The sequence below is a fragment of the Trichechus manatus genome, unplaced genomic scaffold (genome assembly GCF_000243295.1).
Source record: "Trichechus manatus latirostris isolate Lorelei unplaced genomic scaffold, TriManLat1.0 scaffold00111, whole genome shotgun sequence".
Taxonomy (NCBI): Eukaryota; Metazoa; Chordata; class Mammalia; order Sirenia; family Trichechidae; genus Trichechus; species Trichechus manatus.
The window spans coordinates 5,806,132-5,820,094 of NW_004444047.1; the positions used below are offsets into that span (position 1 = coordinate 5,806,132).

At 58.8% G+C, this 13,963-nt stretch overlaps 2 protein-coding genes across 2 annotated transcripts in view; one reads left to right on the forward strand and one right to left on the reverse strand.

The window, feature by feature from the left end:
• Positions 1 to 6,618, reverse strand: part of TACC3 (transforming acidic coiled-coil containing protein 3) — an 18,813-nt gene extending 12,195 nt beyond the window's left edge. The window contains exons 1-3 of the mRNA XM_012557608.2: positions 6,520 to 6,618; positions 2,863 to 3,025; positions 2,562 to 2,704 (exon numbers count right to left, since the gene is read on the reverse strand). Of these exons, the coding sequence (XP_012413062.1) occupies positions 2,562 to 2,704; positions 2,863 to 3,024 (305 nt within the window). The 5' untranslated portion in view covers position 3,025; positions 6,520 to 6,618. The remainder of the gene's footprint in view (positions 1 to 2,561; positions 2,705 to 2,862; positions 3,026 to 6,519) is intronic.
• An 880-nt stretch (positions 6,619 to 7,498) lies between these two features.
• On the forward strand, positions 7,499 to 13,248 carry TMEM129 (transmembrane protein 129, E3 ubiquitin ligase). Its single transcript, XM_004383525.2, has 4 exons — positions 7,499 to 7,703; positions 11,385 to 11,859; positions 12,588 to 12,747; positions 12,826 to 13,248. The coding sequence occupies exons 1-4, from the start codon at positions 7,499 to 7,501 to the stop codon at positions 13,072 to 13,074; spliced, it is 1,089 nt and encodes a 362-aa protein (XP_004383582.1). The 3' UTR covers positions 13,075 to 13,248.
• Positions 13,249 to 13,963: the final 715 nt, after the last annotated feature.

The following is a 13,963-nucleotide window of genomic DNA, read 5'->3' on the forward strand; positions in this document are numbered from 1 at the left end:
AGTGAAGAGGACTTGAAGCACTTACTGATGAAGATCAAAGACCACAGCCTTCGGTACGGATTACACCTCAACATAAAGAAAACAAAAATCCTCACAGCTGGTCCAATGAGCAACATCATGATAAATGCAGAAAAGACAGAAGCTCTCAAAAATTTCATTTCACTTGGATCCACAATCAATGCCTATGGAAGCAGCAGTCAAGAAATCAAAGGACACATTACATTGGGCAAATCTGCTGCAAAAGACATCTCTAAAATTAAAAAGCAAAGATGTCATTTTAAGGACTGAGGTGCCCCTGACCCAAGCCATGGTGTTTTCAATCGCCTCATATGCATATGAAAGCTGGACAATGAATAAGAAGACCAAAGAAGAATTGATGCCTTTGAATTATGCATCGGTGTGGGTGAAGAATATTGAATTTCCCATAGACTACCAGAGGAACGAACAAATCTGTCTTAGAAAAAGTGCAGCCAGAATGCTCCTTAGAAGCAAAGAAGGTGAGACTTCGTCTCATATACTTTGGACATGTTATCGGAAGGACCAGTCCCTGGAGAAGGACATCATGCTTGGTAAAGTAGAGGGTCAGCGAAAAAGAGGAAGACCCTCAAGGAGATGGATTGACAGTGGCTGCAACAATGGGCTCAAACATTGCAACAACTATGAGGATGGCGCAGGGCTGGGCAGCATTTCTCTGTCGCACACAGGGTCACTGTGAGTCGGAACTGACTCGGCGGCACCTAACAATAACAGAACAACCAGATGCACAGGCAGGGCCAGAGTCACAAGTACACAAGGGCCGAGCTTTGCTCTGGACGAACAGACAGAGGCGCTAATGTTGAGAACGGCGCATTAACTGAGCAGGGCCTAGTGGCTCTAGTCACCACTTCCTCCCACTGATGGAGAGGCCCCACTGGTTGGGCCTAGGCACTGCCGGAGGCACAGAGGGCCTTGTCCTCAGAAACACTCCATCTCTCCTTGTCTTCCTTATCTGTCCTCGTCCTCCTCCTAACAACTCAGGGCTGGCAGATGCAGAGGTCTGCTGCAGACAGCAGAGCCTCGGCAGACAAGGCGGCCCCCGGGACGCCCAACGACACAGGCAGTGGACTACAGGTTAGATTCAGGGGCTGCGGGGACCGGGACACAGAAGGGATGCAGCTACCACATCCGGAGCAGCGAGTCACCTCACCCTCAAGCGGTCCAGAACAAAGTTGTGCAAATGTGACAAAATGCTAGTCACCTCAGTGAGCCCGGATGAGGGGGAGACGGGTTTGTCACCCGACTCTCCCAGCTTTTCTGAGTTAGAAAACTAATAGTAAGGAGTTGAGAGATGAAAAGGGGGAAAACGCAGCATAGGATTTCGAATTCTCACAGACTCCAGACTTTCTGGAGCCACGGAGGCTGGATGAACCCCAGAAACTACTGCTGAGGTAATCTTTAAACCTGAAACCAAAAATATCCGAAGGGTTCTTAAAGCAAACAACAGCTTAGCTTAACTAGTAAAGACTGTCTTAGTTGAGCATTATGCTCTTTAAGATCTATGTAGGATTGAACTGACAAAAATAACTTGAAAGAGTAGGTAGGAACCTTGGGGGCGGTGGGTTTGTTAATGGGGAGGAATGGCTCAGAAAGGAGGGTGAGAAGGGTCGCACAACTCAAAGAACGTAATCAGTATCATAGAATTATAGAAACTGTTGAACTGCCTTATGTTTGCATGTATATATTCTCAACAACAACAAGTAAAACAAAAATTGGCGGGATGAAGGCTCTGCTTCACTCAGCAGGCCCATTGGGAACACGCCGTTCATCCAACTGCCCACAGCTGCTCTCCTCTTGGAAGGAGGGGAGAAACAAACCCGGGCTCACCCCCGCCCAGTTCTGATGCTTGTAGGGAGCATCACAAGGCACGCTGCGACCTCCCAGGCTTCCACGCCAGCCACACACGAGGATGGCACCGCTGGCTCAGCCTGCCAGGCCCCAGCCGGCGTCCCCTGGCACCGAGGCTGCGTGCTCTGGTCTTGCTCCCCAAGGAGACTGCGGCAGGGCACCCTGCTGCCCCAGCTTTTCCTGATTCGAGTGTTTAAACCCCAACCCCCCGAGGTCACACCTATTCTAATCGATAGATCATGTAACATATAGCTTCTCTACCTTTAAAAATAAGCATCAGTGAGTTTTTTTTTAAGTCTCGATGTTGAGAACTCAAGAGCTGACTCAGAAGTAGAGGGAGAGAAGACTGATGGGACACAAAGGAGACAGAGGCGCAGGTGCCCTTCCCCGGAGAGTGGGCCAGGCCTCTTGGGAGGCGGGAGATAAACACGGAGGTCAAGATGCTGGCCTGGGCATGTCACAGGAATGAAATAGGAAACGTAAACGGATTGCAGATATTTGCTTATTAACATTCCCATTAACGGTAGCACCCAACGCTGAGTACTCTGGGCCGTGCTGCTGCATAACTCGAAGCAGAGGCTCGAGAAGCACCCCAGATACATCAACTGAGCACTTTCCAGCAAGTCTGTCCAAGAGGTTAAAAGCACAGCTCATTAGACAACAACAACAACACTTACTTGTCTTTCTGTGTCCGGATGGGATGGGAGTTTTCCAACCCAAGTATATCATCCAGGGTAAAAGGACTCTCAAGCTTGCTGGTCATAGTAGGACTTAAGATCCTGTGCGTCTGTGGATCCCGCAAAGGTGTCTGAAAAGTTACCTGTCAGGGGAGTGAGAAGGAAAGAGGGCTTGTTAAATAATTCAGCCTCCTCAATCGCATTGGCAACAGCGTGCCGGCTCAGGAAATCACCAGCAAAGCAGGCCGGTGGAGGAGGGGTGATACGCATTCCATTTTACCTGGGGATAAGACAGACTCACCTTCATCGCTTTGGCTATGTTTTTGGGTGGCACATTTTCTTTCTGTGACAGACGAAGGACAGATGATCTTCCGGTTAGTTCTTGTGGTGAAAACAGGAAGTCGCAGTTCTCTGTAGTCTTGTCACCGATGACGTTTTCGTCCTTTAACATCTGCAGACTCATTCTGGAGAAAAGCAGACCATATTTGTGTCAGCACAAGGGTGACAACGCTGGGGTCACGTCATCCAGAGACCAGAGACCTTGGTAACCCTGCAGGGCACGATGCCCCCCCTTTCTGTAGCAGACTGGTTGTGCACCCTGGAACCCACGCCTCCCACAGCGTGTCCTTTGGCGGGCGGGAAGAGGAGTGGGGCCCATCCTGCCTCAGAGGGTGCTGCCTCTCCCACCAGGCAGAGAGGCCATGGGCAGGGCCACTACCTCCTGGACCAAGAGCTAAAAGGTCCTTCAGCCTGAGAAAATGAGAAAGAAACCCTAAACATGGGCAGTAGCTTGTGAGGCCAGATCATGGATTACTGTCTTGGGTACAAAGCTAGGAGAAAGGAAGTGCTGGCTTGTAAGAAAACTCAAAGAGGCAAAGGGCACCTCAGTCTCCCCCAGACTTCCCTCCCTGGTGCGGTCACAATACACAGAGCAGCCGGGACACTGAGTCTAGCTAACAGAGAAGAACAGCAAAGCGGAGCCATGGGCTGGCACCAGGCCAGAAAGCGGGGACTGGATGAGGGCGTTAGGAGGAGCCGGGGAGGAGTGAGCGCTGTGGTCCAGAAGGATGTGCGGTGTCAAGGAGCCTTCACAATGGCCTGGAGTCTAGAACACACACCAGGGGCCTCCGGCTGGGCCCTGCAAGCTCTAGAATGGCTCCCCCTCCTGCTTCCCAAGTCCTTCTGGTCGGCTCCCGACGTGACACACATTGTCTTGCTTCTGATAGCACTGCTGAGGAGTCAGGTATACCAGAGAAACTGGGTGTGCTAGTAAACAAGAGGGGAATCCCAGAAGGCGGCGCCTGCCCCCTCTTGGCACTCCGGGCCCTGGGGCCGCAGTCTGCAGAAGAGGAAGAAGGCCAGCAGGGCTGGAATAGAGGGAGCAAAAGGCAGCCTGGAAGGAGCCAGGACAGTGGGGCCGTGGGCAAAAGCTTGTGTGTGACAGGATGCCTTCGGAAGGGGTGGGGGTGGGGCAACATCATTAACCTGGCTTTACAGACCACTCTGGCTGTTGTGTGGAGGGTGGACAGCAAGGGTCAGGAAGGGAAGGGGAAAAATCAGGTTACGGCAGTTATGGGGGGGATGGCCCACCCTGTGTGACTGCACAGTGGGAGAGATGTCAGATCCAGGCATGGCCACCGGACCTACGTGGATACATGAAAGCAGGAAGATGCAAATCAAGGGCCACCCTTAGGCTTTTGGCCTGAGCTGTGGGTTGAACCGGGCAGGCAGGCGGGAGGAGCTGGATGGCTGCAGGTGCATAGGTCAGGACCTTGGGGAGAGGGGACCTGGCCTGGCGGAACCCCTGCTGAGAATCTGCATTTCTGACAAGTTCCCTGCTGAAAATCTGCATTTCCACCTCAGATATACTAAATCAGAATCTACATTTTAACAAGACCCCCAGGTGATTCTTATGTATAACTTCCCGGGAACCTGACCCAACAGGTTCAAAGCCCTGGGCAGGAGAGTGTTAGGTATGGCTTCGACTCTGCTACATGGGGAGCCATGGAAGGCGGTCATGAGCAGAGTGACAGATCAGGCTTGTATTCTGAGGCCACTCTGCAGTGCCAAGAAGAGACTGTGGTGGAACAAGGAAGCCATCGAGTGGCTACTACAACAGTCCTGGTGGGAACTAGCAGCCTGGGCCAGGTTGGCCGAAGCACGGGTAAGAGGCTGGAGTTGTGGTTTTTGTGGTAGGTGGTGCAAATGGTTAATGTGTGAGCAGATAGTGCTCAGCTGCTAACTGAAAGGCTGGGGGTTCAAGACCACCCAGAGGAGCCTCGGAAGAAAGGCTTGGCAATCTATTCTAAAAAATACCAGCCACTGAAAACTCTATAAAGCACAGTTCTACTCTGACACACATGGAACCACTGAGTCGGAATCAACTTGATGGCAACTGGTTTTGTCTTTTCTGACACAGGTAGGGTTTGTGATGGCTCACGTGCTTGGTATGGGAGGAAGCAGCACAAAGGATGGCCCCAAGACAAGAGTGAGCTGCTAGGGCACAGCTGGAGGGGACAGCAGGAAGCCGGGCGGGGGCTGGGGATCCTGTCTCAGATACCTGGGGAGGGGGCATTGAGTCGGCAGGCCAAGTACAGGAGACCGCGTTTGCATGTCAGCAGCCTACACGTGCTGTTTGAAGCTGGATGAGGTCATCCAGGGCGTGGGTAAAGAGGGAGAGGGTGCAGAGGGAGAACGAGACGGGCCCATGGACTGAGCCTTAACATGCAGACTTTTTGAAGGAGACTTTTTTTATGTATGAAGTGGTTGGTAAAACAGGAGAGCCACCAAGAGTGGGGGCTCAGGAGGGAGGTGGAGAAAGGGCTTCAGAGGATGCAGCGGCCAGGTAAGACAAGGATTTACCAACGTGCAAGTTGTTGGGGACCCCCACAAGAGCGTGACTGGGATGGTGGTGGCAGAAGCCTGACTGGAGTGGGCTGAAGGGGGTGGCTGTAGAGACAGCAGATGTAGACGTGTTCAGAAGTATTGGGAGGGAAAAGGGCAAAGAAATGGTTAGTAGTTTGAAGGAGGAGTGGTATCACATTCTAGAAATGAATGTCACATATACTATGCTGATGAAAGGACCCAGCAGAGGCTGGCTGGCAATGAGGAAGAGTGAAGAGATAATAAATGCACAGCAAAGTCCTTGAGTGATAAGAAAGAAGGGGCGTGAGCTCCGGGGTGACAGCTCCTCCATCCCACAGAAACAAATAGAGGGCCTGGGCAGAGGCAGGGAGGAGAGTGGGAGTTGCTGCATGTTCTCTTCCAATGCTTCCATGGTCTTATCGAACCAAAAGCAAGGTCGTCGGCTGAGACGCAGGTGTTAGAAGTTTGAGAAGAGATGAAGTAGTGAGGAGGGGGAGTGGGGTCGGGGGGACAGACGTGGGGGCAGAGTAAGACGGCCGGGAGCGGAAGGAGAGTGAGCAGGGCCGAAGGGGAGCCTGAGGTCCTGTCGTCTTGGGTGACAAGCACGGGATAGGGCGGGAAAAGCTCCCCTCCCCCACAGTCACCCAATCCAGGTCCTCGCCATCACCTGCACCTGAGCCAAACACCCCCAGCACGCAGACTGCACGACAAAACGCGAACCTTCCGGCGCTGGGGTCAGAGCCCTCCCAAAGGGCCCCCGGCTGGGGCAGGGCCGGAGAGGGGCCCCAACGACACAGCGCGGTGGGGGGCTCAGACGCGGCGGGCTCGGGCGGCCGGGACACGGGGTCGAGGGTCAGGGAAAGCTTCCGTGGGAAGTGGTGGCCAAGAAGAGGCCTGCTGAGCCCCCGAGAGCAGAGACCAAGTGAGGGACCACGCCCGAGGCCGCCTGCGCTGGCCCCAGCTGAGAGACTGCAGGGCCCGGCGTCCGGAAGGTCCGCGGGCGTCTCCAGCCCCTCGGCCGCCTGCCGCCGCCAGGGGCCGGGCTCCTCCCACCGCGACCGGGGCGGGGACCGGGAGTCGGCCGCCTGCCTACCTGCCCGTCCGCCCGCCGCCGGGCTCCGGGCTTGCGCCCCGCTGCTTGCCGAGAAGAAAGAGACGAGAGAGGCGCCTGCTCCGCCAAGGCCGCCAAATCCGGGGCGCCGCCGGGATCACCGCCGCGCCCCGCGGATTCAAATACCGACGGTTGACTCACGCGGCCAATCAGCGCGCGGCGGGGGAGGGCGGGCAGTGCAACGAGCTGCGGAGCCAATGGGAGGCTGCGTCTCGCCGACCCCTTCCCCTGCACGCAGCGCGTATTCTTCCCCGGCGCCAGGGCACGCTGGGAGCTGTGGGCGGGCCGCCCGGACCCCCTCAGAGATGTCGGGGCTGAGGGTACAGGGTCCAGCTGAACGGGTGAAAGAGAAGGGATGCCCACGGGCGGGCTTCTCGGAGGGAGGTCGGGGGAGCGTCACGGCCGCAGAGCTCGGCTCCCCACTTACGTCTACGCACGGCCCCTTCTTGCCGCAGAGCCCCGAAAGGCAGTAACTGCGGGACTGCCGTAGCACCGAGTATCTCGGGCTCTGCCGGCACGCGACAGGATTGCGCGGCATGGCGGTGCCGGGGCATGGGAGCTACTCGCTCGGGCCTCAGTTTCCCTAGCCGTAAAATGAGACTAGACGCAGCGCCGCCTCCTGGACGGGCCGTGGGGGCGGACCACACCCTTGCGGGCACTGTCGAGCGGGATCCGTCTCCCATAGGGCTTTGCGGGTGACAGGAACTCCATCTCCCAGAACACCTTGCGACCGGCTGTGAGGTGGGGGCTCCCTTTCCTAGGGTGCGCCATGGGATGCGGGAACTCATTTCCCAGACTGCGCTGCGGGAGGCGGGGACTGCATTTCCCAGAGCGCCCCGCGGCCGGCCTGCCCGCGGTGGTAACAACTGACGGACCCAGTCGAAGGCCGGGACGTGCAGGGCTCTTCCCGCGGCGTCGGGAACGGTGGGCTTCGCTCGGGCGGTTTCCCGGCAGCATCACGATGGACAGTCCCGAGGTCACGTTCACTCTGGCCTACTTGGTCTTCGCCGTGTGCTTCGTGTTCACGCCCAACGAGTTCCACTCGGCCGGGCTCACCGTGCAGAACCTGCTGTCCGGCTGGCTGGGCAGCGAGGACGCCGCCTTCGTGCCCTACCACCTGCGCCGCACGGCCGCCACGCTGTTGTGCCACTCGCTGCTGCCGCTCGGTGAGGTGGGCCGCGCCACTCCCGGAGACTGCCACCTCCCCACCCAGGTCCCTCCAGTCCTGCCTGTAGACTCTGGCCCGGCCCCCCACGCCCCTGCCAAGCGTGGGGAACCGCTCACCGCCGGCCTCTTGGCGGCGGGTTGCCTGGCCCAGGTTGGAGCTGTGATCCCAGGACTCCCAGTGTTTGCAGGCACACACCCTTACCGAGGCTGACACGGCTTTCAGGGGTTCCCACGTTTCTGCTTGGTTCTCGCCTGTGAGGTTCAGGGCCAATTCTACTTTTCCAGAAGTGGTGTATCTGGCCTGGGGCAGGACCTGAGGACAGTGCCCAGTCTGCAGGCCCTTCCGGCCTCTCCTGGCCTGTTTCCTGGTGGGAGACATCAGGAGTCAGTTCAGCTTCTGTGACTTGTTAAGGGAAAAGGACTCCCGGGAGAGATCCCCTGGGGACCTGTGCCCTGAGCTCATTGGTTGGGGATGGGTTTGGGTTCATGCAACTAAGATCTCCCCTGCCCCCCAAACGTGGCTTAAGCCTGGTGGACTATCGCCCTCTCCCATAACAGAAGTCAGGAGGACAGTGCAGGGCTGGGGTGGGGGCTTCACAGGCACCAGTGAACCAGGCTCCCTCCAGCTCTCCCCTCTGCCACCATCAGCTGGCTGGGGGGAGAGGACCTGAGAGTCCCCATCAACACGTGCTTCCTCGCATGCCTGAAGTGAGGGGGCTGGCAAGTGGCTTTATCCAGGTGTGCCAGTTAGGAGATCCAGGAAACAGACGCTGAGACGGAGTTCATGATGCGAAGGGCTCCCGAGAAAGGAGCGGGGAGGAAGCGGGCTCAGGCAGGGAACAGTGTCGACTGTCCAGTGGGACACCCTGGGAGTCTGAGTTGGGGAGAAACGGCCAGGCTCCAGGACAACTGCCTTGCTCAGGTGTCGTCTGGGGCCACCCGAGAAGAGCGTGACCTCAGTGTAAGCTGGGCGCTGTTCTAGGGGGTTCTGAGTAGAGCTTCTCACGTCTGCCACTCGGGGGTCTTCTGCTTAAAGTGCTGGAAAAGTGGTGTCAAGCCAGCGGCTACAGTTAACTTCACCGGAGATGCAGCGTGACAGCTCTGTGCTGGCTGGCAAGTGACAGAAGCCAGGCCCTTAACCTTGGGCAGAGAGAGTTTTGGCCAAGCAGGGGTCAGCTGGGGGGACCTCACGACCACAAGAAAGAAGAGCCAGTAGTAGAGCACATCCTTTGGACCTGGGGATCTCTGCGCTAAGAATCTCCTGGACCAAGGAGACACAGAGAGTTGTAACAGTGGAGACTGCGAGAAGCAGAGGCAGTAGAACCAGGAGACCAGCGGGAGACAGCTCGGTGGGCTTCCATGCCCGCGGAACAAGAAAACTGAGTGCTTTTGGGCCGAGGCTTGCTGTCGGGGTGGGGTGCTCCGGGCACCTACTGGTGGAGCTGAAGAGCTTTGTAACACTTGCCCGAGCAGGGCAGAGGCCAAGGGCCAGAGAGAGGCATGTCTCAGACACTGCTGAGAAGAGGCTGTCCTGACGGAAGAACTATCCTGACTCATTTCTGCTTCTGAATTGTAACTTGCTACTTCCCTAATAAACCTCGTAATCGTGAGTATTGTTTGTGAGTGCTGTGTGGCCATCACAGCAAATTATGGAGCTCAGAAGAGTAGAGAGTGCCGTGGGAGTGACGATTGGTGTCAGAGAGGAGATGTGTCTGACCTCCATCTCACAGGAATCAACTTTGGGCTGTTGATTTTGATTTTCCTCCCCCCTTGCAAAGTTAGAAGAGATCAGACGCTGCCACCATGCCAGCTCATTGCTTGACACCTGGTGGGGGGTGGGGGAGCAGATCCCAGGACAAGGGCACAGGTTCGTAAATTGATTTCAACAGGAGGGGTTAGAGGGCTTCGTGGAGGAGGTGGCCTTGCTCTGGGCGTGGGAAGATGGACGTAGGGAGAGCTGGCAGAGATGGGGTAGGGAGGAAAGTTCCATGTTGGGGGAGCCACAGATGCAGAGGCCCAGGGAGGGCCTCAGGTGTGAGGCCAGGATGCTCAGATGTTACCCAGGGGCTGGCGGGGCCTCAGGAAGCTGGGGGCAGAAGCAGGTCTGGGAGCAGATGGCTGGTGGCAGGCACATCTGCAGCGCCACGGACACAGCAAGGTGCCCACTGGCAGAAGGATGCAGTGGTCTGGGCTGGAGAAAGGTGAGGCACGTGTCCAGTGGAAAGAACAGAGGTGGCCAGGTGGTGGGCTTGCCAGCTTCTGGTGTGCTGGGCAGAGGCTGGCCACTGGGACCTGTGCTGCCAGAGGCCTTGAGGAGAGGGTTAAGGCCTTGGTGGGTGGTGGGTGGACGGGAGGAACGGAGGCCGGACTCGGAGCCCCCTCATCACCTGTCTAGTCCTGATGCCCACCCCAGCCCCTGAGGCCTGATGAGGATTGTGTGGCTCCCCCAGCCAGAGTGGGAGAGGCTGAGGCAGCGAGGCCAGTGCTGCCCCTGGGAAGGGCAGGCAGAGGGAGGCCCCAGAGACAGCGTGGCAAGCCATGACCATGTTTGCCTGGCGTCAGGGTAACCGTAGTTGCTCCCTCGGCCTGAGCCCCTGACCATCCAGGAGCCCAGGAGCCCAGCAACCCTGAGACAGGGACGCTGCGAGCCGCGTCCCCAGATGAGGAGGGTGCGGCTGAGAGGGGCTGCAGCTGAGACGGGTGCCCCTGACAGGCTCATTCCCCTGCAAGGGCTGTGGGTTGGGTTTCTGCCCTTGCGAACTAAAGACCTAGAGCTCTCTGGATCCCAGCCGCCCTCTAACTGTGCCCTCAGCATGAGGGGCGGCGCTGCCCCCTCCTACCGTTGAGGAGATGGAAACCGAGGGAGCGCGAGCCACCCCAAGCCCACCCCAGGAGGAGCCAGTGAAACTGGGGCTCAGGCTGTCGGGCTCCTTCGTCACTTACCTACTGCTATCCAGGCTCACCAGCTCTCTCAGGCGTAGTGAGTTCAAACAGTAATAGCATTTATTGTTGTTTTTGCCAACTCAAGCTGTTCCACTATACGTGTCGTCACTCATGTTGATATTCATATTGTCCCCGACGTGGCCTCTAGGCTGCTGTGACTTGTCCCCATCATCCTTTGGCTTCCTGGCATCAGACGTCACAAGTGCTGCATGCACCCCGCCCCTGCTCCAGAACGGCGCCTTCTCCCATCGGCGTCTCCCAGAATGGGATTGAGAGGCCATGGCCTGGGCCCAAAGCTGCCGCCTGAGCTGTGGCCAGCCAGTGGTCATCTCTGGGTGGGGTGACACCAGATCATTGTGTTTATTTTCCCCTTTCTAGATTTTTCTAATTTTTCGGTGCTTGTGTGTTACCTGTATAAAACTGGGGCAGTAAATTAAAAGCCATTGCCCCTAACTTACTGTACTACCACTGTGGACAAGGGCTGAGGCAGGCCCTGCTGTGGTGGCGCGGAGCTGGGTGGGCGCACCTGCCCTGGGTGCTGCGGCCTCACCCTGGGAGCGGTCCAGGCCTCAAGTGACCAGGGCAGAGGGTCAGGCCCAGGGCTGGGGATGGGAGAGGAAGTACCCCCTCTCTGGAGATATAGGGACAGCGCTGTGGCCCTCGGTTGACACAGCTGGGAGGTGGACAACGCCCTGGCCAGTCCCTGACCCCCGCTGAAGCTTGCTTGTCCCTTGCAGGCTACTACGTGGGCATGTGCTTCGCGGCCTCAGAAAAGCAGCTCTACGTGCCCAGTCAGGCCCCGGAGGCCTGGAGGCTCTTCCTCCTGCTGGCGGTGACCCTCCCTGCTGCAGCCTGCATCCTCACTTACCGCTGGTCATGTGACCGTTGGGCCCACCACCCGCTGGCCCGCACACTGGCACACTATGCCCTCCCACAGTCGGGCTGGCGGGCCGTCGCCTCCTCCATCAACACTGAGTTCCGGCGGATCGACAAGTTTGCCACTGGGGCGCCAGGCGCCCGCGTGATAGTGACGGACACGTGGGTGATGAAGGTGACCACATATCATGTCCACGTGGCTCAGCAACAGGACGTCCACCTGACCGTGACAGAGTCACGACAGCACGAACTCTCACCAGACTCGAACCTGCCCGTGCAGTTCCTCACCATTCGTGTGGCCGGCACCAACCCCTATGTGAAGGCCTTCGATATCCGGTAAGTGTGGTCATAGTGCCTTCACGAGCAGACCCCACGCCTGGGTAGGGGTGAGCCCAGGGGCCCGTCTGAGGGCACACAGGTGGGTGACGCTGGGCACAGTGGGCGCAGGCGGACTGCGGCACAGCTGTGTGTGACACCAGCCAGCGTAGCCCCCGACACCTGCGCACACGCGGGTCAGTCTGAACAGAAACCAGTGACGGGTGTGGGTCTCGGGCCTTGGAGGCACCCTGTCTCGGTGCCCCCAGCCTCCTGCTCCCCCTTCCTCCTTACCTATACCCCTCACCTGCCTCCGGCCCCCACCTGCACCCCCACAGGCACTCGAGGCTTCCAGATGCACTACCTCTTCGCCCGTCCTCCTTGAGCCCCTTCTTAGCTTCTTGGAGCACACTGGGCACATTTGGCGACATGCAAGGACAGGAGGCCTGGTGGCTGCCTTGGCTCCAAGGCCCCTGTCCCTGTCCCTGTGTCTGGCCTGTCTGCCTGTCCTGGCCCCCTGTGGGGACACACCTCGGGCCTGTGAGCCTGCTGAGTCCAGGCGCTTTCTGTGTCCTGCATCCTGTGATCCTCGCCCTTGCTTTCCCTCCAGACGTCCACGGCAGGGGCGGGCGAGGTACAGCCAGGCCATAGTCACTCTCTGCAGGAGGCCTTCCTGGGCAGCTGGGCTGTGCTGGGCTGCCCCGCCCTGGGCACACAGAAGGCCCCAGTAGGCTCTCTCTTCTGTGCAGACTCAACTCGGCGGAGTACGGCGAGCTGTGTGAGAAGCTCCGAGCACCCATCCGCAGTGCGGCCCACGTTGTCATCCACCAGAGCCTGGGCGACCTGTTCCTGGAGACCTTCGCCTCTGTGGTGGAGGTCAACCCGGCCTACTCCGTGCCCAGCAGCCAGGTGGGGAGTGGGCAAGCAGGCGGGGGACAGTAGGGTGGCCGGGTCCCCGTGGGCTGTGCCAACAAGCTGTTTGTGCAGGAGCTGGAGGTGTGCATCGGCTGCATGCAGGCGCGCGCCGCCGTGAAGCTGGTGAAGACCTGCCAGGAAGCGGATGCTGGGCAGTGCCAGCAGTGCTACTGCCGCCCCATGTGGTGCCTGACCTGCATGGGCAAGTGGTTCGCCAGCCGCCAGGACCCGCAGCACCCCGAGACTTGGCTGGCCAGCCGTGTGCCCTGCCCCACCTGCCGTGCCCGCTTTTGCATCCTGGACGTGTGCACCATCCGCTGACGGCTACACTGGCCTAACCCCGGGGGCGCGGGTCAGCCCCCGCCTGCTCCAGACCTCGCCCCCATGCCTTCAGTGCCGCTGGGCGGAGCCAGTGGGAGCGGGAGCCCTGCCCTGCCCCAGGCCCCACCTTCTCAGCCAAGGGCTCTGAAAGCGCGAGAGTCCAGCAGCCCTCCCCCCAGAAAGGAAAGGAAGGCCTGCTGAAATTCTTCTGGGCCCATGGCCGCCAGCAGTCCCCTGGGTGGCGGGCCCGGGGCCCCTCAGCACCTTCCCTTTGCCTCTCTCCTCTTGGCTTCTCCAGGGAGGGCAGGTGCTCAGCACAGAGAGCTCCATAGCCCCCTGAGTTCCTCGGGGAGACTGGGGGTCTGCCCCAGATGGCCCTCACCTGGGCCACGTGCCTTAATTTTAAGGAACAGAACTGATCCTTAGTTACAAGTGAGACCCAGGTCTGTCTAAGCTGTGGCTATCCTCCCCACCTCATCCCTGAGCTGGCCGCGGGCCCAGGGGGTACCCTGGCTGTGCATGGGGACAGGCTCGGCACCTCCCGGTGTGACCCCAGGAGGGGCACCCGGCCTGTGCTCCACCCCTCTCCTACTTGTAGGGAAGTGGCCCAGCCCGGAACACCAGCTCGTCCTGGGCATTGGCGCCCCCTGCCCCCAGGCCATGGGGGCTGCTTGTAGGACCCCAGGTAGTATCTGAGAGTGGAGGGGGAGCACATGCGGGATGCCCAGGGTCAGTGCCACTGAGGTGAGACTAGGTGGCCGCCACAGACAGGTGTGAGCCTGGCCAGCCTGCAGGCTGCCTGCCCGTGAAGACACCAGGCTTGAGTGCCTGCTTGCCCTGGGGCCAGGGAAGGGCTGGCTGCTCTCCGCAGCCCACTCCCTCAACTTTA

Coding starts and splice junctions, on each gene's coding strand:
- TMEM129 (XM_004383525.2), top strand. CDS start 7,499: ATGGACAGTCCCGAGGTCACGTTCACTCTGGCCTACTTGGTCTTCGCC. Junction 7,704..11,384: donor CCACTCGCTGCTGCCGCTCG/GTGAGGTGGGCC, acceptor TGTCCCTTGCAG/GCTACTACGTGGGCATGTGC. Junction 11,860..12,587: donor GTGAAGGCCTTCGATATCCG/GTAAGTGTGGTC, acceptor TCTTCTGTGCAG/ACTCAACTCGGCGGAGTACG.